Genomic DNA, 25,274 nt, shown 5'->3' with positions numbered 1-25,274 from the left:
TTATGACTTTCGGAAGAATTGCGTTCAGCCCTTCTAGCTATAACCCACGCATCCCAGCTCCACAGCGTGTAGCAGGGCTGGGAGACAGCTCTGCTAGCACGGATGGACAGCAGAGCCCCATTCACAAGCCCCCACCCAAGCCTCATTTGTGCAATGCGACCACTCGCAGCCACACGCACGCAAGGAGCAGCGAACTCTCCTGCCCGGGATCCCCCGGCCCCGGAGCGGCAGAGCCCCGCCGGCATCTGTTGCTCGGTTTTGGCCCGAAGGACGGGGCTCACCCTCCGATTTGGGGCTCGGCAACGCCGGGTGGCAGGAAATTTGGTGGAGGTCTCTGAAAGCCCGTCTTTGCTGCATTCAGCAGAAGAGCAAGGAGCCCAAGGAAATTGTAACTTTAAAGCCTGAATTTCCCCTTTTCGTTATCAGTGTTTTACCTCTCAAGAAGGCTTACACAGAAAAATATCTTCGGGTCTGCCCCCGTACCTCCCCCGAGAAGGATGGAGTGGAGAGGCCGGTTCCTCCCTAAATACTTCTTTCTTCACCCTGCATTTCTGCCACCCTTTTGATTTCATAGGCACTAACTTCTCCATTTCCTCTCCTCCTAGGGCTGATTTCTTGGACTACTCAGCACGTGAGAAGTAACCAGCCACATTCTTTGTGAGCTCTGATATTTTTTAAGTTACGTTTTACGAAATATCTTGCTGGCTGCTAAGCACTACTTTCTAGAAAAACAGGATTATTAAAAAAAAAAAAAAAAAGAAAGAAAAAAAGAAAAAAAAAAGCCTCTTTCGTTCATGTAACAGGCTGATTTCTGCAGGGGACGTTTATCCTACTGAGTCTCTCTTACGTTCTGCCTGTAACAGAGAAAGTCCTCGTTCATGCTTTTGTTACAGCTCAGGATTTCCAAGCTTTGTATCCTCACAGAGATAAGATGCCACATTTATACATTAAAAAGAACAAATCTCCACCAAATCTGTGAATGGTTTTAATTTCCTTAGTTTGATTTTCCTTGCCTTGTGAGAATCCTTATAATAAAAAAAAATTTAAAAAAATAAAAAATAATAAAAAAAAAAGAACGGATTTTTCCTCCCTAATGAATCTCCTAAATTTCCAAAAGGGAAGAGCTCGTTGTCAGAACGCTGGATTTTGATTATTAGTAAATTAATACTTAAAAGAAAGGAGAGAGATATCCATCATATTATCCATTTTGAAAGCAGAGAGAAAGAGAGGAGAAAGAGAAAGAAAAAAGAGAAAGCTCCTTGTAGCAAACAAGAATTTATTCTACCAAAAATACTTATGACAACGCATCCTAATGCAATACAAAAATAAAAAGAAAGTGAAGATACATTCCGATATGATCACTTTCTTACAGACCTCATATATTGCTTTCATAGAAGGACCTAGAATGTGGCTAGGTTAAAATTGAACACAACTAAAACTTCATAAGAAACGGCAAAATGACATATCAGAGGGAAGTAACAAACAGAAAAAACTGAAGAAGGAAAGGGAGGGGAAAAATAAAATTAATTCACTGGGGAAAAAATTAAAAAGAATAAGGAGGAGAAAGCAGGACCCTTGGAGAGAATGTCTTTAATTTCTTAGTAATTCAGATGCTGCAAGTCAATTGTGGTGAGTGTGTCTGTAAAAAAGTCAAAACTGTCGGCAGAGATATCTACGGGACTGTCCAGAGATCCTGGCAAACTGGGGGAAACTGCATCTGAAAGCTGTAGGCAGGAATCTGTGGAAAAAACGTTAAAGTCCTGTAAAGAAGGGACATCTAGGGCCTCAGGACTGTCATTGTTCAGGCCAGCTGCACAGTTCTGGGCCATTGTTGAGAGGCAGTTTTGAACAGTGGGTGACTGATGTTGAAAATGTTTCAGATTTTTCTCATTGCTCGTTAAAGGCGAAACGGGGAAAGTTTGGGATTCGCCATTGTGCGCATTCTGCGCCTGCTGCTGGGAGAGGGCATTCTGCTGGAAAGCGTAGCCTTCCCGCTCCAGGAGAGCGCCGGAGACGTTGCTGAGGGCTTGCTCGAAGAGTGATTTCTCCTCCTCCTCCTCTTCTTCCTCGTCCACCGCTTTTTCGGGGTCCTCTAGGTTCTTAAATTTCCCCTCGCTGTTTTGATTCTCCTTGCACTGGGTCTGTCTCTTGTGCTTCATCCTCCTGTTCTGGAACCAGACTTTGACTTGTCTCTCAGTCAGATCCAGCAAGGCTGCAATCTCAACTCTCCTTGGTCTACAGAGATACTTGTTGAAATGAAATTCTTTCTCTAGCTCCAAAAGCTGGGTGTTGGTGTAAGCCGTCCTCAGGCGCCTAGATCCACCGCTACCGCTATCGGGGATTTCAAGGGGGTCTGTTAAAAAAGAAAGAAAAAAAAAAAAAAAAGAAAAACACCACCACACCACACGCACCCCAAAGCATCACCGCCAGAACAGCGAAAGCAAAGACACACGGACACACATAACAAAACAGATAAATGCACGGATTGAATTTCAGCACCCCAGCACATCGCATCCCGGGGGGGTGAGGGGGAGTGCTCTCTCTGCATGTATGTGTCTATATCTATATGTCCATATAGCATAAAATAGCAACTGCAACAAAATGGCCGCCTTTGGATGCAGTAAACCCATTGTGTTGCACTGCTCAGAGCCCGGTGTTGCGTGCCCCACGGCCACCTCCACCAAATCACTGCCTCCAGCTCCCCAACCTCCCCACACCAGAGCAAACTTTATATTAGCCATACCGCAATTTATAATTAATGCATCAGCTGCTTAGCTGAGCGGGAGCAATCTATCACTCTTCATTACTGTCAAATATCCTAACTCTAGGACGGCGAGACAAGAGAGGTCAGCTCCAACTCAAATAAATCATCCCGCATTAGGCAAGTTTGGGGAAAGTTTGGGTTTCCATCGAGCCCCGCCAGCTCCGTCCTTCCCGCCCGCCCGCCCTCCGCCTCGTCCCCCCGCGAAGCCGGGGGGATGCGGGGAGCCAAAATAGCGGCCCGGTGGGGCTGGCGGCACGTCTTTGGACTGACCTTTGTGGCTGAGGCAGGCAGGTCCAGCGGCTGAGGCGGAGGCCGAGGCGGGCGGCAGCGCGGATCGCTTGGACGCCTTTTTCTCTTTCATCCAGGGGTACTCCGGGGGCGGCGGGGCTCCAGCGGGGCCCGGGCTGCCGCTGCGGCCGCGGGGGCTCGCCTTGGGGCGACCGCCGCCGCTGTGGCGAGGGTGGCTGCCGGGGTTCAGGCTGGGGATGGTCTGCTCGAAAGGAGGAGGAATCAGTGTCGAGTGTGAAAGCGTCGAGTTCTTGATTGATGAACTTTGAAATGTATCACCGACAGGGGGAAAAGATGTCAGGCACTCAGCAAGCGATGGCTGGCTATTGATAAAACCGATCTCTCGCTCAAATGCGAAATTCATGGCCTTCAACTGGCAGCCCCCGCGGAGAAAAAGTTCCCTCGGATTCAGGGGCCTCGGGGGGAGGGGAAGGCCCAGGAAAAAGGAGAGAGAGGAGAAAAAAATATAGCATAGAAGATCGCTGGTGGGGTGTTTTTTTTCTAATTCACTGATTACAGCCGTATGGGGACCGTGCTACTATTAAACTATTGAATTCATGGAGACAAGGTTGAAATTGGACCGAATTGGCTGTCACATGATTGCCTCTGCCCAATGACAATTTGGGCTTTAATCAAAAGAAGCCACTGTCTGTTTGATTGATCCAAAAAAGTCGGGAAGGAACGCCTCATTGGGGGCCAGAAAGGCTTTATTTACACTTTTTTTTAAAAGGGGAAATGATATCTCGAGTATCTATCCCCTTGGCGTCCTAATCTGAGATGATCGGGGGTGGGAAGGAGGGTGCGTGTGCGTGGATATGTTTGTGAGAGAGGCTGGGAGTGTGTGTGTGTGTGTGTGTGTGTGTGGCTGCTTGTCCTGCAGCCTGCTGCCTTCCTCGCATCCACCCGCACACTCTTCTCTCATTGTTTGGGACTGTCAGGAAAACGCTTTGCACCTCACAAATCATTTAAGCACCTCAATCTGACGCCTTGAGTCATTAACAAAGTAATCCATTAATCTTCAAAGTTTTGACACCGTCAGGCCCCCGCATAAGAAGTTGCACCCAGGCAACTGAAGTAGAGGGTCTTGATTTTTTCCTAGGAATAGCACTTCCTCAAAAACTAGTTTCTCCTTCCCGACTCAGCCTCAATGAGATCCTTTGTATTTTTGTTTATTTGTTTGTTTGGCTTTGTGTTCCTGTTTGATTTTTTTTTTCCTTTTTTCCTCTCTTCCTCCTTTTTCTTAAATTTTTTTTTACTCTTCTTTTTGCTGGCTATCGGGTGTACAGTACGGAGAACAATCGGTCGTCGGTGCTGAGCCATTGTTTATCAGGATCTTCCTCAGCAACCTTGCTTCGAGGGGAAGAGTCACATAGGCAGCAGCCCTGTCGCTTCATGACTTCCCTCTCCAGTTGGCTTCCCGGGATTGGACCGTAACACATAACCCTAGGAGAACCTCTCTGGGCGAGCCAAATCGCGAGGCTGCAAACGCGTCTGGCTGTTGCCTCTTAAAAAAAAGTATATATCCCGTGTCTTAGCTTGCAAACGATACTCCCGTCTGCTGGCATAATTTGCTTAATAACCGTAGTAGGCTGGGTCTGGTGAGTATTTTCGATTACCAGGAAATATATGGGCTGGTAGCGGGTTTGTTTTGAAGGGGCCAGACAGAGCGAAAATTCTACGGGGTTCTGGCTTGAGAGACGGCACTCGACTCCGATGCTTGGCTCCTGCCGCCGCCGCCTCCAGTCACCCCTGCCAGGTCGAGGCAAGTCCCGAATTTGGATGCTTTTGGCATAATTTTCCAACCATACTGAGGCGACAGCGAGAGTGATGACAATGATGGCCACAATCACCAACCCGATGAATCCTACGGTCACAGCCGCCCTAGACAGCCCGGATGGGGCTCGCTCGCCCGCGGAGCTCGGGGTGCAAGGCAGGGTGGGGTGAGCCGGAGGCCGGGGGAAGGCGCTTCCAAGTCGCTCTCCGCGTCCTCCAGGAGCTAGAAACCATCGCCAGCGCGATGAGATGCCGTCTCACTTTATTTTCAGAGTCGCCAGGCAGGGATAGGCAACCGCCTTCGTAATTATATTTTAAAATAATAAAATAATACAATAATAATAAAAAAATATGGGGGCGAAAAAAATAGAAAATAAGACCCCAAGCACTCAGTGGATCAGTCTGCGTCCAGTCTGCAAGAAGTGCATTTAAAAAATCGGTTTTAAGTTAATGCATCCACAAGATATAGCATATCTGCGAAGGCATTGGAGAGAGGGGGAGGGGAGGGGCCGAGAGGCTTTAAATGGGCTTTTTGGTGGTTGCTTGTTTAAATAAAATATAGAACGAGACTTGTCATTTAATCCCTCAAAAGGGATGCCTTACAAATATCGATGCTGTTGGAAAATGCAAGGGGTTTAATTTTCTTGCTTTTAGTCCAAACAAAGCTCTGGTGGTGTCTGCCCGCGATCAATCTTGGCCGCCAAAAGGTTTGACAGCTACTGGCCCTTAAGAACACATTTAAAGCTTCTTGCTCTTTCCAAGATCAAATGTGGCCGTGAAAAGAGGCAGAGCAAGAAACGCAAGTAAACAAGGAAAAAAGCTGCTTTTAAAATATGCTGGCAGAGGACTGGGCTGCTTGTGGGAAAAGTCCGGTTTTATTTTGCTTCTTGGTGCCTACGTTTTCTTTTCTTTTCTCTGATTTCTTTATTTTTTTCTTTTTTCTTTTTTCTTTTTTCTTTTTTCTTTTTTCTTTTTTCTTTTTTCTTTTTTCTTTTTTCTTTTTTCTTTTTTCTTTTTTCTTTTTTCTTTTTTTTTTTTTTTTTCCCCCTCCCCCCCCCCCCCCCCCCCCCCCCCTCTGGAAAAAATTTGGATTAAGAGCAGGATGACAAATAATAAAGAGAGAGGTTTGGACTTTAACCAGGCTTTGTGAGTAAAACCTGTGTGGGTGTCTCCATTCTGCACATTTGTTTCTTGTGGTCAGTCTAATACAAAAACCACCTGGAACAAAACCTTTGCAGAGAGGACGAGAAATTCTTGGGAAAATCAATTACTTCTGCCTCCAGGGGAATCTTTTAATCGGACCAATCTTAAATGCAAAATTACAAATTCTTATTTACAACCTACAGGCTCTGAAGAGAGGATTGAATACGGTTTATGGAAAGAAGGGGGGAAAAATCGCCTGTATTTTTCTTTCTTCGGGGTGGGAGGGGAGTGAAACGCCAACTTCCTCCTATTCGAACGTTTTCCTAAATGTAATTCGTGGTGCTAAAGGAACCACTCAGTAAGTATCGTGACTGCACCGTTACCTTTTGTTGTATCTAACCTAACTGATCCTAGAGCTGAGGAAAGAGGGGTGGGGGGGAAAGGAAGGGGGGGCGGCTTGAATTTTATACGGACGCTCCTTTGAAATGAGCATTGTCTTGCAACGTTGTAAAAATGCTTCCTTCGCCTACAAAAGTAATAATCAGCCGCTGGTCTGTATTGGATAATAATCAGGTTTCAGTGAAAAATACTAGCCTACGTAGCCTTTCCTTCCACGGTTACATGTCTATATATACAATAAACAGCACGGTATAAATCTATTTGCTATCCTTTTCTTTGACTGGGCATGCTTTATCCATTTATGCAGAAAAGCTCTATATAGATTCACGGATGCATGACAATGTTTCGGCATCAGGCAAGGATGGTTCTGGGAACAAGGTAAAGCCCAAAGATTAATAATATTTCAGCATGAGACCAAAATGGCGACATTTTTTTTTCTGTGCTCTAAAAGATACAGATGGTGAACAGCGTGCGTTATTATCTACACAGCATAGGAATATGTCTTTATAAACGTGCAGGGGTATATTTTACCTAGTCTATTAAGGTCCGTTTTGATTTATCTTTCAAGTTTCAATCTAAAAATTACGGACATTTCGCCTGAAAGGAAGAAAAATCGGATTTAAGCACAAGCTTGCGGGTTTCTCCATTCTACCTCGAACCGATTCGGACAGGGGACCCTACGGGCTCCCATTTGGGGCCGGGACCGTCGCCCTTCTACAGAACCGTGTCCCCCCCAGTCCGACACAAACACACAGCCTCACACACATCCACACCACCCCCCCCCCCCCCCACCACGGGAAGAAACGGAGCACAAGGCTCCCCTCCCCCACACCTTCAGGATGCTGTGGGAGGAAAGGCGGCTCAGCAAGAAAGAAATCAGCCCCAGTAAAATATTAAGAAGGGGAAAAAAAAATCTGGGTGGGAAAAAAATTAGGAAAAATAATCTATTTCTTTAAAAAAAAGGGGAAAACGACGGGGGCAGCGAATGGAAGGAGCAGCAGGGCGCGCATCCAGCCCCCGGCGCATTGGCGGCTCGGCCGGACCCTGCTCCCGGTGCTGGCGGGGCTCCGCAGGCTCCGCCGCCCGGCTCAGGGCGCCAGCCCGGCCACCAGGAGCCCCCTCCGCGCCTCACCCACGCGGGGCTTTATCCTGACTCCGTGTGCTTCCCGCACATGCTCGGACACCCACACCCACTCCCACAGCCCCGGTGCCCTCCCGGCGCTGCTCCGCCGCCCATCCCCTCCGCAGCCCGCGGGGAGGGGGCGATCCGCGCCCGCCGGGCACCGCGCAGCGGCCGCGGGAGGAGGCGGCGGCCGCGGGCCCTGAAACCCTGCTGGGAGAAAAAAAAAAAAAAAAAAGGAGAGAGAGAGACGGGGGGAAAGAAAAATCTCTCTCCCTGCCTATGAAATGCTGAAAAGGCGTCGCGGGGCCCTTCGGGTGAGCAGATCCTCGTGTAAGTTTACAGACGAGTTTCCTAGCTCCCCACGTCATGAAGGGCTCTCCATTCCCCTGCGCTGCGAAGAACATGTTCTTAACTCTTTATTATTCAGAATAAAAACTTTATTTTTTTTTTCCAGAACGTGAGCAGCAAGGAATGTATAACTTTCAAAACAAATCTAGCCTTTTCAGCTTCACACACTTTTTGCCTAGCTGGATGTTACAAGCATTAAGTATTCAAACCGCGATCTTTTTTCCCAGATTTTATTGCATCGTCATCATCATTATTACCACTATTTTTAATAAAAGGAGTTAATAGTTTCCTTTCAAATGATATTTCTAACACGTGCCGATATGCCATCTAATATATGGCCTCCTGAATATTCAGGGTACAGATTTTTTTATATATATATAAATATGAACAAATGGGGATAAATAAAATTTTAAACACTTAGATTATTCAATGTTTGCGAAAAAAAAAATATATAAATAAATCTGAATGTTCACCAGCATACACACATTGAAAGACTTACACGTATCAATAATTGTCCAGGAAGTCCCTGTCCAAGCGCTTTTGATGTCTTTCTTGCTATTTAAAAGAAGTGCAATAAAAAAAATTGCTTCCCCGTGGGATCAATCATGTACGAACAAATTCACATTTAAGAATTCCTTTTATAGAAAATTTGTTCATATACCCTGTTTTGATAAAAGTGTAGAAGGTAAAGTATAAAGCCTCTGCATACTCCCAAAGTGAGACACAAGGCTACAGTTCAAGAAGATAAATATCCACTAGTGAAACTATAGAGCAATTCAAGCAACGAATATTGCTACGTCACATAAACTAGAAAACGCTTTTACGAAAGGAAACAAAACAAACCAAAACGAACAAAAGAAACGAGAAGGAAAGGGGAGGGCACATGTTGGGGGGAGGAGAGAGAAGGGAAGGGATGAGTACTTTCCAAAAGTTGGGGGCTTGGTGTTCCTCTTAGTGACTCCTGTCTCTTACAGATGAGTGAGTTTGGGCGCTTCCTGAATTCTTCCCTGAGAAGGATGGTGAGCGGTTAGGTCTGTGTATGTTGGATGTGGATCACAAGGTCCATGGTGGTGATTGTTGGCCATTGGCCCAGCCCCGCTGTAGTCCATGTTGGCAGAGGGAGGATGAGGGAGATGAGTTAGACCAAAGATGGAAGGCCCAGAATTGGTCATGGTCTCCACGTAGTTGCCCCCTACATAGACGGGGCTTCCCTGTATGTGTGGATTCCCATAACCGTTGCCTTGAAGAGGATGAGTATCATATTCAGGTGTCACAGCTGCTGTCCCCGTGTATCTCTTTTGAGGCGGTGGGCAATTATTAAGAGGAGCACTGTACGATGCAGGGATGCCATAGGTGTTTTGATGAGGCTTGTTAAATGGTGGAGGCGACTGGGGCTCGTAGGGGACACTGTTTACTAAAGAATGCATAGAGTTTAGATATCCCCCAGCAGCTGGAGGGACGGGGCTTCTGCTCGGGGACTGTCCTCCTGAAGAGGTCATCATACCCTTTCCCTTTTGATCCTTTTTGTATTTCATTCTGCGGTTTTGAAACCAGATTTTGATCTGTCTTTCTGTGAGATTGAGCAAATTAGCCATTTCTACCCTTCGTGGCCTGCAAAGGTACCTATTGAAGTGGAACTCCTTTTCCAGTTCTACCAGCTGGGCACTTGTGTAAGCTGTACGGGCTCGCTTAGAGGAGGCTTGCCCTGGAGGGCTTTTATCACCAGCACAACTCTCACCTATGTAAATCACACAAAGAACACAATCAGCATGGCGAACCCACACATGACAACATGAGAAAATGGCCAACAACACCAGCACCTGGAGAGTTCAGCTCCCAAAGGCAAGATGGATGCCCATGAGTGCAACGAGTACTTCCCCATGGCATGAGCTCAGTTGCACCAAGCTCCAAGCCTCAAAAGAGTTCCTTCACCTCATTAGAGCCACTGTATGGCTACTCTTGCTTCCCTTAAGAATGACAGCATGCAATGTGTCTTGAGCTTGGCAAAGAGAAGCAAGGAAGGTTCAGGGAAACACAGTGAGGTTTAGAAACTCTGAAAGTGAACCTGTGGCTCTGCTGACACAGTGGGATTGGAGTCTTCAAGAACTAGCTGTTATCCATTGCTATAAAGACCTAAAGCCCTATTCCCTGAAAACCCACACACATATATATATATATATATATATATATTTATTTTATTTTTTTTAATATTTATATTACATCAGCTACTAGTGCCTGAAAATTAGGTATCTACAATATAAAATTTTAACATATAAATATAAAGCTGCCAGTAAAGTGGATTTTTCTATCATGTCTGGTATATAGCACGAACATATGGTAGTGATTGGGAAGTATAATATATGTAAAGAAGAACACACAGTAGCTAGGCTTGCATGTAAGCATAGAAATATATTTAAATGTTGCTGCTTTGCAATAAAATAAATACATTACATGGAAGGCTGTAAACAGCAGTGTTACCACAGTTTTAAAAAGCAGACTGGCAAAACATTTGCTAAAGTTTTGAACTCTATTTCCAAGGCACATTTAAACAAAAAAAGAGGAAGAAGTCAGAATAAGCCTGACTTCTGGGCTTTAGATCTAGCACTGGTGTTATCAGTTTGGGTTTCCTTGAGTAATAAAAACATTGATATACACTTCCATCCCTCAAATAATGTTTTATGGGCTGAAGTTTATAGCACTCCAGAATGATCTTTGTTTACCAGGCTTGTAACTTTGCCAATCAGCTTATTAAAATAGGAAGAGGTTCTGACTGCATGCAGGGCATTGATCCTGCCTGCACATGATTATGAGCTATTTTATTCCCGTTACACTTCAGCAGAGATAGGTCACTGTCTTATTAATCTAACAGCACCATGCCAACAAAGTACTCGGGACAAGCCTCTGGCTTAAGGCCTGGGCTGCTCCTCACTGACATGATTTACTGAAGGGGGGATTACCTAAGAAATGTGATAGATGCTCTAGGGCACAAGTGGTTCTGCCACTAGGAAGCAAAGTCAGTTCAGACCCATTCTGCAAAGCTGTGAAAGTTTTGTATGGGGCGTTTTTTCCACTGAGCTCCTCTCAGTGAATAAGGTGAATGATGGGAAGCCCTTTCCAAAAGTTTCATGGGGTCCACTCAGAGTGTAAAAAAGCCACCCCCCCCCCGTCCCCTCCCTGAAGTGAAGGTGGGTAAGACAGCCCTCCTCCCCACCGGATGCACAGTCAGCCCAGGAGTACCCAGGGAGAGGGGGAGCATGTTTCGTACCTGAACTGGAACTGCTGTTTTTCTGCTTTGTGTTTTGCCGAGACTCTTTCATCCATGGGAATATCTGTTTGGACACGGTGGGTGAGTTAAGAGCTGGGCTCTTGGTGGGGTTGGCCGGGGCAGGGTTGCTGCTGGCATTTTGAGATGGTGAGGTGGAGGACGGAGGTGGAGGTTGTGACTGCTGGGCTGGAGGCGGCTGCGGTGGAGCCTGTGGGTCAGCGAGGCTGGGGGGCTGGAGAGTCTGGCTGGGGAGGGTCCTCATGCAACTCTCACTGATGTCATTGGCCTTGTGGTGGGACACAGAGCTGCCAGGGGACTGGAGGGAGCACGCGGGGCGGTGGTACTCAGTTTCCACAAGTGATGAAGATGGAGGATATTGCTGCTGACTCGCATTATAAGTGAAACCATTTGCTCCTTGGTAGGGGTAGGCACCATAGATTGCAGAGCTGTCGTAGTAGGTCGCTTTTTGCATTTCGTTGTTTCCCAATATTTATTTCGCAAACTGACAGGGTCTTGACACCCTCGGAGAATAACATTGGCACCCCTCTGTCACGTGGCGCTCTTCCTCCAATGGCCTCTCCGGGCAGACCTGGGGTGTGGGGAGAGCAGAGCAGGGTGAAAAAATGGTACAAATCCATCTTACTTTCAATAGCTAAGTGACATGAAAGCCATAAAAGAAAAAGTGGTCAGCAATATTTAGCAGCATGACTTGGCCTCAGGCGTGGAGCATTTCGATATAAAAGCTGCCTGGATTTACTGGCAGCGACAAATATGTGCTTTGCTGCACCGGGATAGAGGCTTTCTAGGTTTGTTTTTTTATTATTATTTCTTTCTTCTTAAGGAGCGGAGCAAGCGGGTAGATCGTTTATCACGAAGAGGCTGTTTTAATACCGGTCTCTGAGATAAGGGTGATCGAGGAATCGGTAATGCAAAGGGGCTGGGCTATTACTTCAACCCAGCTCTAAGATCAAACCCTCTCCTTTAACCAGCGTCGTTTTATTTTTAGCCTTTCTCCCCTGGTTACAGCTCTTCATACAACTTCAAAGAAATATATGAGATGGTTCCCGTCTACGTGTGGCAGGGGGCAGGAGCGGGGTGGAAAGGTTTCCTAGGCAGGGATATTTAAACACCTCGATCCCAAGTGATGGATTTTGGCTTGTCTATAAAATGCTCGATAGGAAAATAAACGAAGCCAGCACCTTCTCCCCTCCTTGCCCGCACACCACCCCGAGCCGCCCAGGTCACGCACCCTGGCAGCGGTGGTTTCTGCCCGGGCGAGCCCCGCCCGCTGCCCGCAGCGGCTCCCTCTCGATCTTGGAGCGCGGCTCGGGCCACTCCACGGAGCCCCCGAGCCTGATCCCACTCGCGAGTGGGTCTGCAGCTCCAACTGCGCCCGGCGCCGCGCAAAGCCCCTTCAGCGAGGCCAGCAGGGGCGGTCGTTGGTTTGTTTTTTTCAGCAGTTATTTTCAAGACACTAACTTTTCGTGGAATCAGCCAAATCCTACCTGTTAAAACATGATGGATTGGGGGAAAAAAACACACCAGAAACCTGAAAAACCAGCGTTCATCTCCATGACCACGGCTTGAACTTTCCTTCCAACTTAGCGATAATAGGTTCTGTCTTGGAAACTGCTATGTAATTTGATGTATGAGGGTCACTTGGCTGGGGAGAGGGTGGACACAAACTCAGAGAATGCTTCTTCTGCCCGGGCGAATCCCTTCCCCCCCTTCCTTCCCCCCCCCCCTTTTTTTTTTTTTTTTTCCACTCATCCACCTTTTTTTCTGGGATCCCCCCCCCCCCCCCCAATTGCAGTCTACTCGTCACCTGCCTGAAAATAACCAATTAAAGAATCACCCTTGTTAATGAGAGATGAGACCTGTGCCTAACCTCCGATCTAGGAGGTGTTTCCAAACGCACTCACATTGTTCTCAGAAACTGAAGTGTTTTCCTCACTGTCCCCCTAACCCCTTGCTGGCAAATAACCACCTCTTTTCAGATCAGAAGAGCCTCTTTCCTTTTACCACTTTCCCTGTACTTAAGCAGCTGGATATTTCCCCCAAAAAAGCATCTAACGAGGACAAATGCTTAGGGGCGAAAAGCCTTACACAACACAAGCACCAAACGAGCTCATTCTACGCCTTTCAAGTTATACAAGTTCTTAGAAAACACTATTCCCTTTGTTAGATCGTAACAAAATGAAGGTAACACACCTACAGCAGGGCGGTTACCCTGTTATTGCACTAATCAAGCTCTTTGGATGCTATTAAGCTAATAAGCCGATGGAGATCTGAGGCGCATACACAATTTCCAGCTCCTCGCCTCTCCTTCCCTGCGTTATCGAGGCCTGGTGTGATTTTTCCCAGTTCCTTTGAAAAAGAGACTATAGACAGCACTACCAGGGGTGAAGGTGGAAACAATCAGCCAGCGGTGATTTCACAAAGGCACCCGCCTTTCATGACCGCGACACCAAATATTTCACCTTCCTTCGGCCGCTGCGAAGTTTGTGGCGCTGGCAGGACGGGCAGCGCGGAGCGAGGATGCGGGGTGCGCTGCTCCCGTAGCTGCCGGCCTGCAGACAATAGGCAACTTTACTTGGAAGGCAAAATATTATTGGAGCTTCGGCCGCCTGCCAGCAAGTAAAAAAAAATTAAAAGAAAAAAAAAAAAATCAGATCCCGAGTTTGGGTTCGCCAAGTTAATCACTTCCTACAAAGTTATAGAGAAGGGGGGGTAACCTGAGGAGCGCCCGGTCATTCCAGGAGAAAGTGGGAATAGCGGGATTAAGAGCGACAGCGAACACGACAGCGTCCTAACGGGAAAAGGGAGAGGAGGTGGTTTTACCACCCTAGTCAGTCCTGGGATAGGGAGAGCTCTCCTCTCCCCTTCAAAGACAAAAAGACAGGTCTTACAAACACAAATGGGTCCCCAGTCTTTCCAATGCCTATTTTATCGGCTCCATCTCGGTTTGTGCAATACAAGGCTCTGCACTTTACCAACTTCTCTTCCCCCACCCAGACAGCCCAGAAACAGCAGATGAAAGTTGCTTGGGGAGGCAAGTCCGCTTGGTTTCCCCAACTCCCCACTTCAGCTCTCTCCTACCCTCTCCTTCCCTACGCTTCCCCCCTTTCCCAAGCGCACCAGGTCTTTACCCTGTAACTCCCAATCGAGCCCCAAACTCTGACTCTAGGACGAAAAAAGCAGGCAGCCCCCCTGAAAGATTTCCTGAAAGATAAAGACAAAGTTGAGGGAAGGTGGGGGGTGGGGGGAAGAGAGGAGAGAGAGCTGCCTGAACACGAAGTGTAAGGGTATCAGTCACTGCCTGGAAGGAAGCCCCAGCTTGTGAACTCTTCTTGAACCGACATTTAAGTCTACGGTCATAAATCACTGGGACATAAACTCCGCCATTCACGACTGATAGCAGCGTATTTGTGGCCTGCTTACCTTAACTTCTGACGACTGAGGCGGAAGCCAGCATGCTCTCTCTCTCTCTCTCTCTCCCTCTCCCTTTTTTTTTTTTTTTTTTTTTTTTTTCTTTCTTTTTGGAGGCGACACAACCCAGAGAGAAGGGGCTGTCTGCCCCAACTCGATCCCTGCGGCCGCGGGGTGGGCACCGGCTCAGCTCATCCGCAGCCGGCACCCCCCGGCCGGGAGGGGCGAGTCCTGCCCCGCACGGGATGGGGTCGGCAGCTCCGCACACCCGCCTACCCCGCTCCCCTGACGCTCCAGGCTGCTCTTCACCCTACCCCGAGCCGCTCCCCGGCGTGCCGGGCTCCCCTTGTGCGGGGCACGGAGGACGGGGATGTTTCCCAGGGCTGCTCTGGGAAGGGAAGGAGAGAGAGGGAAGGAGGAGGGGGGGAGTTGGAGGGGGGGAAAAAAGGAAAATATATTAAAAAAAAAAAAAAAAGGAAGGAAGAAAGAAAGGCGGCCGCCTGGGGAAGCGTGGGGCAGGGTGGGGGCTGGGGAGGGAGCACAGGAGCACGGCAGTGAAGGAGTGCGGCCCCCCCGCACCCGGGCGTCACCGAAGTCCAGGAAAATTATGCTAATGAAGACAAACGGCGCTCACAAAGGGTCGCTCTCACCAGCCTCCAGGGTGCTGCTGTGGGGGTTTGAGTTTGTCCCTCTTACCGGTGGGCTTGGGGGGCAGCTGCGGAATAGCCCCTCTGCCTCTCCCCACGGCCAGGAGCCCCGCACAGCCCCGGCTGTGTCCCGGGGAGGGGAGCAAAGCCCGGAGAGCCGGGGCTGGGTCCGTAGAGCCAACCGAAGCCCACCAGGATCCCCGCTCTGGGCAATGCTTTCAGAGCCACGCTGGAAATCATTAGAGTTACTAATTATTAACTCATGCATGCGTGAGCGCACACACACACAGATGTACACACAGACACCCCCCTGCCCCCCTCAAATATTCCCAGCGCCCGGGACGGGCACAGAGGCGCTCACGCACGCACATGTGCTGCGCAGACGGGTCGGGGTGCCCGCAGCACCCTGTGGGGACGCGTGGGCAGCAACCTCGCGTGGACGCGGGCCCGGCGCCTCACAGCTCTCCTTCCCCTTCTCTCCCTGGCGAAAAAGCCAAAGAAGGCGCTCGCCTCTTTCCTCAGCGCCACGGGGTTTGGGGGTGGTGGTGTCCCCCAGTTTCCTGCGACAGAAACACGGCAGCGGCCGTGCAAACGAGAACTTAAACAAAGTTGCAGGTCCTGCCCGCCTGGCAGACGGTAACGGGGCTCTGGGCTCCGTGCATTAAGCGGAGCCTGCGAATAAAATCTAGGTGTAAACTTGACGTTACTTTGTTAATTAAGGCATTATAAATATAACTAGTCCGTTTAAAGCACGAGGGAACCCAGCGTCATCTTTAAACACAAACAAAGCGAGGGGGAAGCGAGAAATAAAAAGCACTATAAGGCTGGGGTGGCCTCTTACGCATACCAATGGTTTTTGTCATTTATGGCTATGCAAGATTTATGACTTCGTGCACCAAAGCTGTAAACAGAGCACTAAAACAGAAAACACTTGCTCCTTATGGCATAAGTGAGAAGGCACCACATGAAAGGGGAAGCGGCCAGCGTAGGAGGAGAGAAGAGGCAAAAATCCTTCGTATGCGTTTTGCTTCAAACAATCCTGTGAATGTTGCTTTGGAAGAAGAAAAAAAAAAAAAAAAAAAAAAAAAAAAGTCTTTTTAGTCAATAATCAACCCCACACTTTCTTCTGAAACTGCTGATCTGCCATTCGCCCACTTGCCCGGCCAAATACTGAGAGGCAGCGCTGCGCCCCGACGGAGCCCCCCGGACTGGCGAGGAGGATTTGGACAGGGAGAGAAAAGATGGGGACTGCCGAAACCTGCGGACACCGGGAGCCTGTCGTTTTGGGGGCCCCTGCCGAAAACTGGGCGAGTTTTTCCTAAGAGCGCCTTTCAACTTGGGAGCCATCTTCAGCGGGATATTCTGACTAAATGTCTGTATTTAAGAACGGGGAACGGGAAGCGGGAGGAGGTTTTATAAAAATGAAAGGATATGTAAAGATTTTAATCGTGAGAACCGAAGTGGTTCATAGGAATATGGAAGTGTTTCGTCCATTCATTTTACTGCCTGCAAATAGTATTTTGCGAGATTTCTCCAATTAGTCCCATTTCCCCACGCCCCCTCTCTCCCCAAAGAGGTAATTTTAAACATGAGAAGATGATTATTTTTCTTTATGTCTCCTATGATGTCGGGATAAGTGTCCCAACGCACAGATCCCTGCTGCTTTTATCTGTCTTTCTCTCCCAGAGGCCGAATATTTTCTTTCTGCTCCATTCCGCGGAGAGAGATAGGGCTCAGCTCGGGGAGGGACGGGCAGTGTTTGGGGCTGATTTCTGAGTCAGAAATGACCTGCCTTTTCTCCCCGAAGAGTCCCTCTCTGTGGCACTCCCTCCCCTCCCTCCCCCCACCTCCCCCGAATTACTATTTTCCGAATAAAATAATGCCTGTAAAGCGCCTTGTCCTTGGATGCCCCGAAATGGAAGCAGGCAGCACCATAATTCAGGGCTGGTTCTGGGGGACCTCTTAGGCGAGTTGAGGGAGAAGGGGGCCAGTTCTGGAAGTGGTGCCTGTCCAAGTAGTAGGAGAATTAGAAGCGGGTATCAGCTGAATTAGAGAAGGACTGGACAATCGAAGCAAGCCGTGATTAATCTAAATTGCTGTTTATAAACTCTAACACTACAGAGGCAACGCACTTTTCGCTATTTGCTCAACAGACTGAAGTTATTTACACAACTCGCCGAAATCCCCCTTTCCTCCAGAACTCTTCTTGCTTTCTTCTACTCTAGAGCAAGACTGTATTATTTATGAGTGTTTTAACTGGGTCAATATGCATCCAAACTGGGTCATAAATCAGAGGAAAGGCTGCCAAGTAATTTAGCTGCAATTAAAGCTTGGATTTTATTTTTGAGGCACATTTTGGCCCATTTCAAAATACGGCAACGCCAATCTTGGCTTTTAGACACACAGATGGGAGCAAAAGAGCTCTCCTTCCCTTGTTGAAGAGACACCGTGCTTCAGTGTGGTGAGAAGGGGAAATAAAATTTATTTGGGTCAGTTCTGCTTCGCGAGCCACTTTAAAGAGCAGGAAAACCTGAGACCACCCCAAACATCATCCTGAAGAATTCTCTGCAGAGAATTCTCTGAATTCTTAAAAATTCTCTGCAGAATGGCCGCGAACATCTCCGAGTGGAAATTACCTTTTTTTTGTGCTCTTCGCGGAGTTTTTATCATCGTTCACTTTTCTCCCTCTCTCCCTCTCTTTCTGACCCCTTAGAAGACGAGCGATTACAAACAGCCCGTAACTGGACACAAAATGGCTCAACAAAATAAACGAGAGGCATGGAGTGAACTGGAAGAAAGCGAGTCCCAGGGCTCCAACCTTTCCCCAAGCCAGGGCACACCGGCGAAATAGGGTTTCATTTAGCATTTTGCCCTCTTTGGATAGCCATGTAATCTTTCATTTTTCGTAATTTAAAGAACATTTTTATCTATGCATTCGTATTGATAAGCATACACAAATAGTTACATATTTTTATATATGGATATCTCTGTATAAGCCACGGTACGGATATTAATTTAGAGCTAGTATATGTTCTCCTAGAAGATACTTCCTACTCCTTTTTATTCTCTCTTTCCAGATCCCCATTCAGAGAGGCAGAACAAACCCCCACATTTTCAAGGCTGATTTATTGCTAGAAGCGGTGGCTGGCTCTTGGTTCAGCTCCTTCTCACCGCGGAGAAATAAAGAGGAGCGCCTTGGCTCATTTGGGAAGGGGAAGCTTTGCCATAGAGCTGAGCACTCATGCAGTGCTCCTCGCACAATAAACAAAGTACCACTAAAGCATCATAAATAAAATGGCAGCACGATCGCGCAGTCATCGATTTACGGAGCGGCAGCGGCCGAACAAACACTCATAAAACAACAACCGCTGCCGCACACTCGAGCACGACCCCGACAGAGGAGCATCACACACCCCCCACATCGTTTTCTCCGACTTGCCCAAATACATAAATAAATAAACACACAAGCGCACAAATAAAATAATAGAGTAAAATTGTGGGGGGAAATATTCACACACGGCAATAAAAGAGGCTTCCTATCTCTAGCCGGTCATAAATAATGGTAAAATGGCAATCGAGGGGATGTAGCCGAGGCAGCTGGCCATCAACAGCAGTGTGGGATCTCTATGGAGAAAAATAAATAAAGAAGCAAACTCTGCCTGCTCTGCTCGCTGCGAGGGTAGAGTTGAATATTTACCACAGCAAATTGAAACAAAGAGGGAAGCAGCCTGGCTCCGGGTGCACACACACCCGCACGCACACACACGCACTCACTCCAGCCTCTGCTACTGACCTTTGCCTCGAACAGCAATAACTCACCACATAAATGAACAATCAACGGAAATACCTTAAAATAAAATCCATCCTTTCTAACGAAGCATTTCGTCCTCTCGGCTCGACAATAACCTTTCCATAAGGAACGAAAGCTGTCAGCGAAATGGCCAGCTCTTGTGGGGACGGTGATGGGGGCAGGAGAAAAAAAAAAAAATAATAGAAAGCAGTGCTTGCTCTGAACAGAAACTGGAAAAGCGTAATCGCAGACGGAGCCAGACCGGGTCTCCACTCCAAATGCCACAATAATGCGCTGTATTATGTGCTCACGTGGTCATACGTCAACTTAAATCCTTTTATTTGAAATAGGGAATCATTGAAGGAACAGGGTTTCTTAGCGCGAGCCTTCACTTTTTAAAGCCTTAACCCAATATGTTAAAGAAGAGTTTTAAGGGAGGAGAAAAAAAAATCTAAGAAATGCAGATGGCTGTGGAGGGAGATTGGTCTGATTCTCTTTCCTCCCACACCAATATTTCTTTACACAAAACCTATTGGAAGGTAAGAAGAATTCTTATAACGCTGCACTTTGATACTTAGCCTAATTAACCGGCATTTGCTCCCCAGGCCTGCCACTCTGCTCCACGTCGCCTGTCTTCTGCAAGCCCCGAAGAAAGCCCAAATCTTAATGCTATTATTTCCAGCCCCCTTCTAAACGGGACGATTATCAGCCTTCCCCCCACCCCCAGCTCCCTCTACCCTGCCATTGTACAGGGCTTGCTCGACTCCCACACGCTACATCAGGGCTCCTGTAGAAGTTAAAAAGACCTATAATTACCTGACAAAGGCAAAAAAGAGTCTCTTCTAAGAGGCTAGTTGATTTTTGTCCTCGTAACAGACTATGAAGAATACACCTTCCTTCACTGGCGTGCCTCTGAATTTTACAAAATCTTTTGGGACCTTGCTGTTAAACCTGTGCTTACGCATTTCCTATACAGCTAGTTTGAGTGATGCACAAAATTATAGGTTTCTACCGTTGTGGGGGGAAAAAATTGGGGAGGGGGAGTCTTTGCCTAAGGGGAAAAATTTAAGAAAAAAAGAAAAAGAAAAGTTGTATGTGGCCCCTGAGCCAGGCAGCTTCGCCTGTGTGTGAACCCATCACATCTTCCCTGTAAGATTGTTTAACTTGTGCTATTGACACAATAAGCTAAATAAACAAAAGAAACCCTCCACTCACACAACTTTTCTGGAAGTAGTCAAAGTAAATCAGATAATTCGCGCTTTTAACGTCCTCCTGGATCAGTTCTGTGACTCCATCACCATGCATCATCGTGTATACATCCTTGCCTAAATCTTTCCACGATCTCCTATGAGCTCGAAGAAGCTAACTACATATCCCTTCTTTCTGTTTCACCTACTCTTAATTGAACAGAATAGAAGGAGTCTTCTTTCTAAGGATGACTTACAGTGTTATGGACAAGCCTCATTATAATCTCTCCTGGATTGTAAAAATGGGCCACTGGAATGTAAACCCATTCGTAACAGTGTACAGTAGTGGCATTGCAGCAAAGTCAGCATGACGTTACAGCAGGAGAAAACTTCGCAATTTTTCATATGGAGGTGACTAAGCTAGTACCAGAGTGTACATATATTATCCCTCACTAGGAACTAGACTAAAAACTACAGAGATTTTAAAAGGAGACGGCATTAGGAACACTCAACATAACTGAGTCTAACTATCAGCATGCCTTGTAACTCCACAGCTCTCATACTTATATACCAAGGCCGATATTTGCTTGAGATGGCTTCACGGCTCTTTTAAATTTGGTACATTTACATGCCGTAGAAGAAACACATAGAGAAGTTCTTCTGCAACAATGAAACTGAAATTAATGGTGAATGGAGCAGATGTTGAAAAAAGCAAAGCAAGTCTTTCTTGGGGCTGTTGCAAAAAGTTATCGACTGCTTTGAGTCAAAAGTAGAAAGATGGCTTTAGAAATTACAGTCTTGAGCAAATAGAAACTACAAAAGCAATAAATCACAATCATAAGTCATCTGAAATGCCTTAACGCTAGCTGTGGCTATTGGCTTCAAAACCCTGTTTCTGTGAACATCTTTATTGGTATTAATGGTCAAGTTAATCCTAAAACTACTGTTTAACAATTAACTTGGTGTATATAGTGGGGAAACTAATTAATTCTTAAGAAAAGTAACTTCTTGACGTGTGAATACCTTTCACAGAGTGTGCTTTGGGAAGGCAGAAGGGGGAGTCTGCCTAACTTTGTGCTGTCCTGAATTGCAGCTGAAAATTATTCCCTTCCGCCGAATTTGGAGAAAGTTTTCTTTGCTCTAGTAGCGTGGTTACGAGGTTTCAGATGCAAATTCAAATGGTCTTGCGAGTCGCAGGCGCTAGACTTCCCTCGCCACCCCACTTATTGGTTTGTTCCTGTTCCTGGACACTCAACGTTGTGTTTTATTACCTTGATGATTTGGAGACCCGAAAGACTGTTTCTAGCAGAAACAAATGTGGAGTTTATCAGTAGGTGTGCTACTGATTTTTCTGTGCTTTATACACATGGCTTCGAGCTGAGTTTAAATTCCAGCCTCAGTAACAACAAACAGATCTGAGCTCGCAACGTGCCTTCATTAAGGGAGATCCTTTGTGCCCGTTCTGGCATTAATAGCCACTCTTAGCATTAACGCTATTTAAAGTTACCTTCAATACCATTAGACTTAGAATTTTTACTGTGCTTCAAGTTTACTTTTATGCCAGTTGGTAAGAGGTGTGCCTATCACTCCCATGTGGAGACGAAATGGGAATCACCCGTAAGATATAAGTAGTTATTTCACCCGTAAGATATAAGTACTTATTTCTTTGCTACCTCGAAAGATTTGCAATCAGCTGGGATGGAGAGCTGTTTACCTACATCCGTGCTTCTGATAAAGTTGGTCTTTGATCATTCCCAAGCAGATAAAAAGAGCAGCGTTATCGACTGTGCCCTTGTGAGAGAAGTTCTGCTCAGAATCAGCTGAGTTTGCCGGTGTTGGGTCCGTTAAGGAATCCCAAATATCTCTGCCCGCAGTGCTGTGGGTACATGCCACCGGAGGAAGGTTCCTTCGTACCGTGTTTTCGCTTTCAATTTCCGAATACAAGCGTGAATAGACATTTGCAGCGCCTTTTTGTAGTTAAGATTTAAGCAGCTCATTAAGCCAACACAAAGAGCCCTTGTAGTCCTGTAATTTATGGCCGCTTTTAAAAGGTAGTAAAATACACTAATTGTACATCAACATCCAAAAAGGAGCAGGTAAATCTAGTAGGAATTTGAGCTAATTCTATATAATCCTCCCCTCTCGACGGACGGCACAGAAAAAAGAATGTCACTATGGAAAGGATTTCTTTTCTCCTGCCAGAGGACCAAGCACATCAAGGACTTCAGCAACTCCGAACCACCAGACACCGACCTCCACTCAGTGCAAAGCAGGCCAGGACGTACAAATACCCGAAATTTATTCGAGAACCTTTCTGTTGTATGCAGACGGACAAAAATCAGGTTTTCTAACATCCCCACATGCACTTCTCGTTTGCAGGACTGGCTGCGGAACTCCTCGAGGAGGAGGCGAACAGAAAAGCCGCGATAAGCAGCCATTCAACACCGAACTGGCTCCAACCCTCTCTCCCTTGCCTGGTGCCTTTGATTTCGGAAGGAGCTAAGAACGGACAAAGAAATTCTCTAACTCTTTCGCTCTTCAGATGACTTTGCATCCTTCCTGTCCCCAATGCCTTTATAAGGATGGCGATCACTCAGGTCCCGTACACTTCTTTGTCTGCCCAGACACGCGCATTCACCACCCACGGAAGATGAATAGAGCCAATCCAGAAAAAAAAATTCCAGCTAGGTTAAATATTTATCTCAACAACAACAAAATCTCATTCCAGCAGTCTTGTTCTTCATGCAGGTACCAGACAAATAGCATTCTTACAGCTGCCACCGGCGCAAAAGCAGCGGCCGCTGCCCGGCTCTTACCTCCTCCAGATGCGCAGGGTTGGGCTGAGGCGCTCCCGGCTTCTTCCACCGCCCCGGCCGAGCGGCTTCGTTTCGGGGCTCCCTGTAAACAAGCAACAAACAGTGCCTTACCGGGGAGTGCAGGGGGAGGTATTTTGCTCCTTCATTGGCAATACATGGTTTGCCGGGTGCGCTGGGAGAGCCCGAAGAGGGGCGGGCGGGGATGGAGCGGGCTCGGGCTCCCGCGAGGAGCGTGGATTCCCACCCGGGTGAAGAGCACGGGGAGCTGAGAAATAAAAGCGTGCTGTTGTTTTGGTTGTGGTTTTTTTCCTTTTTTTTTTTTTTTTTTTTTCCCGTAGACAGCTATGCCTTCTGTCTCCAAGTGTTTGGAAATATTGTCATTCCTAACTCTTGTTACATGAATGTCTGCTTTATTTTCCTCTGGGAAACCTTTGTTTAGGATCATTTAATCAAGAACAGACATTAAACACAAGTCGTGGTGTTCATCTCTGCTGAATAAAACTCGGATTGGGTTCCAGTTTAAATGCGGGGCGTATTGTGGTTGGGCTTTTATTCAAACGGTTAGCCGGGGCCCAATTCTGCCACCACAAGCTCAGTAAGAGACTAACAATTGACCTCCGTGACGCGGGATCGGGCCCAAACGCCTTCTTTAAAAAAAAAAAAAAAAAAAAAAAAAGCAACGAAAAAACCAACATCACTGAAAGCCATTGATGGACGGGAAAAAACAGGGTTGCTTCTTTTCCCCTAAAATAAACAATATTGCTAAGTCCAAAAAGACAATAGTGAGGTTATTTGCATGCCACTTCCTGAATTACTTTTACATATGCATTTGTCAGATATAATAATGTACCCCTGTATTCAGTCTCGCTAATAAAACCCATCTAACGCATCTTACAATCGTCAGTAAATGTAAATGCTAATAATTAAATAACACCGTTCTTGCTGAAGGGTGTTATCTAAGCCCTGGAAATATTAAGTCTGTCTTGGGAGAACTTTTCGAGCAGATACTTTGCTTTGGTAATTTAGTAGTTCCATAATTACGCTAATAATTTTAAATTTGGTGTTGAACTCCAGTCTACATAAAATCATGCAATAATAGCCTACTAAACTGTTTATTGCTGTCTCATAAATTTGCGAGCGCTGACTGCTAAAATCTGCTGGCAAACACAAAAGAAAATGGAAAGTTCGAACTGCAATCACAGAGCCCGGGCGCTGCTTCCTGGGGTTATCCTTAACTGTACCTTTCCTTCCACTCGGCTTCAGCACAGGGGGAACCCCCTGGCACTTTAGCCTCAAAGTCGTACTTTAGCCGTTTTGATCCCTAATCAATAATCATGTTATAAACAGCAATAATCATCGATCAAGCGTATCGTGACTGGGTTGTCCCACTCGCGTTAAATATGGAGCGTGTATCTGAAAGTGGTGCCAGCGACTTTCTGTTATTTATTTTGGAGCTATTAGGTCACGCTACCATATTTTACACTGCCACGGTCCTTTAAAATATGCTCTTTCTTGAAAGACTTGCTAAGTAGCAATAAAGCACTTTACAAAAACTATGACTTTTCTTTTTTTTTTTTTCTTTTTTTTTTTTTTTTTAATTTGTTGTTATCCCAAACTCTAATATTCATTGCAGCACTCTAAGTTCGTACATAAATCGTTCAGACTAATGAGTCATAGAGAAATTCGCCCATGACTTTTCCTTTGCAATGCTCACTGCCTTTCCATTGCTTTTTTGGCCATGTATTAAGAGACGGTGATTTATTAACGCCAGGAAAATTGAACAAAGCAGGTCCTCCTGCACTGTGGCACCCAGCCTTCCACAGTGTGAATTAGAACATTATCAAGTGTGTTTGCCTCCGTAACACTTAATCACCAAAAGCCATAATGTGACCACAAGGCAACTAAAACAAAGATTTAACATTTCTAAATATTAAACTTGTTAAGCAAATTCTCAGCAGACAAAGCAAGCACAAACAATTAAAGTCATCAAGCTAGAAATACACACTACCTACTTACCAACACAGACCCTATTGCTTGCTTAAGAAGTTTAGAATCTTTCAAGATAAATCAGGTGGGTTTTTTTTAAAACGGGGAAAAAAAAAAAAAAAAGAAAAAGAAAGAAAGAAAGAAAAACAAACTCCAGTAATAAGGAGTTGAGTTTCACTTCTGAGAGAATCACTCCTAGTGAGGACTGACGGCCACAGATCCATTCCTGACTAGCTGCATTAATTATTTAATGAGTCACGTGACCCTAAAGATTAAAATTTCAATATCTCCCCTAGAACAGACGCAACACCTTTAT

General features: G+C 46.5%; 1 protein-coding gene across 6 annotated transcripts; it reads right to left on the bottom strand.

Moving 5' to 3' along the window:
- Positions 1–1,070: 1,070 nt before the first annotated feature.
- Positions 1,071–25,274, bottom strand: HOXA2 (homeobox A2). Of its 6 annotated transcripts, none has more exons than XM_079302348.1 (5): positions 24,989–25,274; positions 22,973–23,054; positions 11,104–11,692; positions 3,035–3,254; positions 1,073–2,331 (listed from the first exon to the last, which is right to left on the bottom strand). In XM_079302348.1, the coding sequence occupies exons 3-5, from the start codon at positions 11,573–11,575 to the stop codon at positions 1,599–1,601; spliced, it is 1,425 nt and encodes a 474-aa protein (XP_079158474.1). In that variant the 5' UTR covers positions 11,576–11,692; positions 22,973–23,054; positions 24,989–25,274; the 3' UTR covers positions 1,073–1,598. The 6 variants fall into 6 exon arrangements, with proteins under 6 accessions (XP_079158476.1, XP_079158474.1, XP_079158472.1 ...); XM_079302346.1 differs by lacking the exons at positions 22,973–23,054; positions 24,989–25,274 and adding exons at positions 12,353–12,608; positions 13,584–14,519; XM_079302347.1 differs by lacking the exons at positions 22,973–23,054; positions 24,989–25,274 and adding an exon at positions 12,609–12,809.

This window comes from Erithacus rubecula, assembly GCF_903797595.1.
Source record: "Erithacus rubecula genome assembly, chromosome: 3".
NCBI classification, from domain to species: Eukaryota; Metazoa; Chordata; class Aves; order Passeriformes; family Muscicapidae; genus Erithacus; species Erithacus rubecula.
The sequence above is the reverse complement of the archived record's forward strand: the minus strand, read 5'-3'. Positions and strand labels throughout refer to the sequence as shown.

Excerpts from the sequence above, each read along its gene's own strand:
- HOXA2 (XM_079302348.1), bottom strand. The coding sequence starts at position 11,575 with ATGCAAAAAGCGACCTACTACGACAGCTCTGCAATCTATGGTGCCTAC. Across the intron at positions 3,255-11,103 it reads AAACAGCAGTTCCAGTTCAG|ACCATCCCCAGCCTGAACCC; the intron begins GTACGAAACATG and ends CCTTTCGAGCAG. Across the intron at positions 2,332-3,034 it reads TGCCTGCCTCAGCCACAAAG|CGGTAGCGGTGGATCTAGGC; the intron begins GTCAGTCCAAAG and ends AATCCCCGATAG.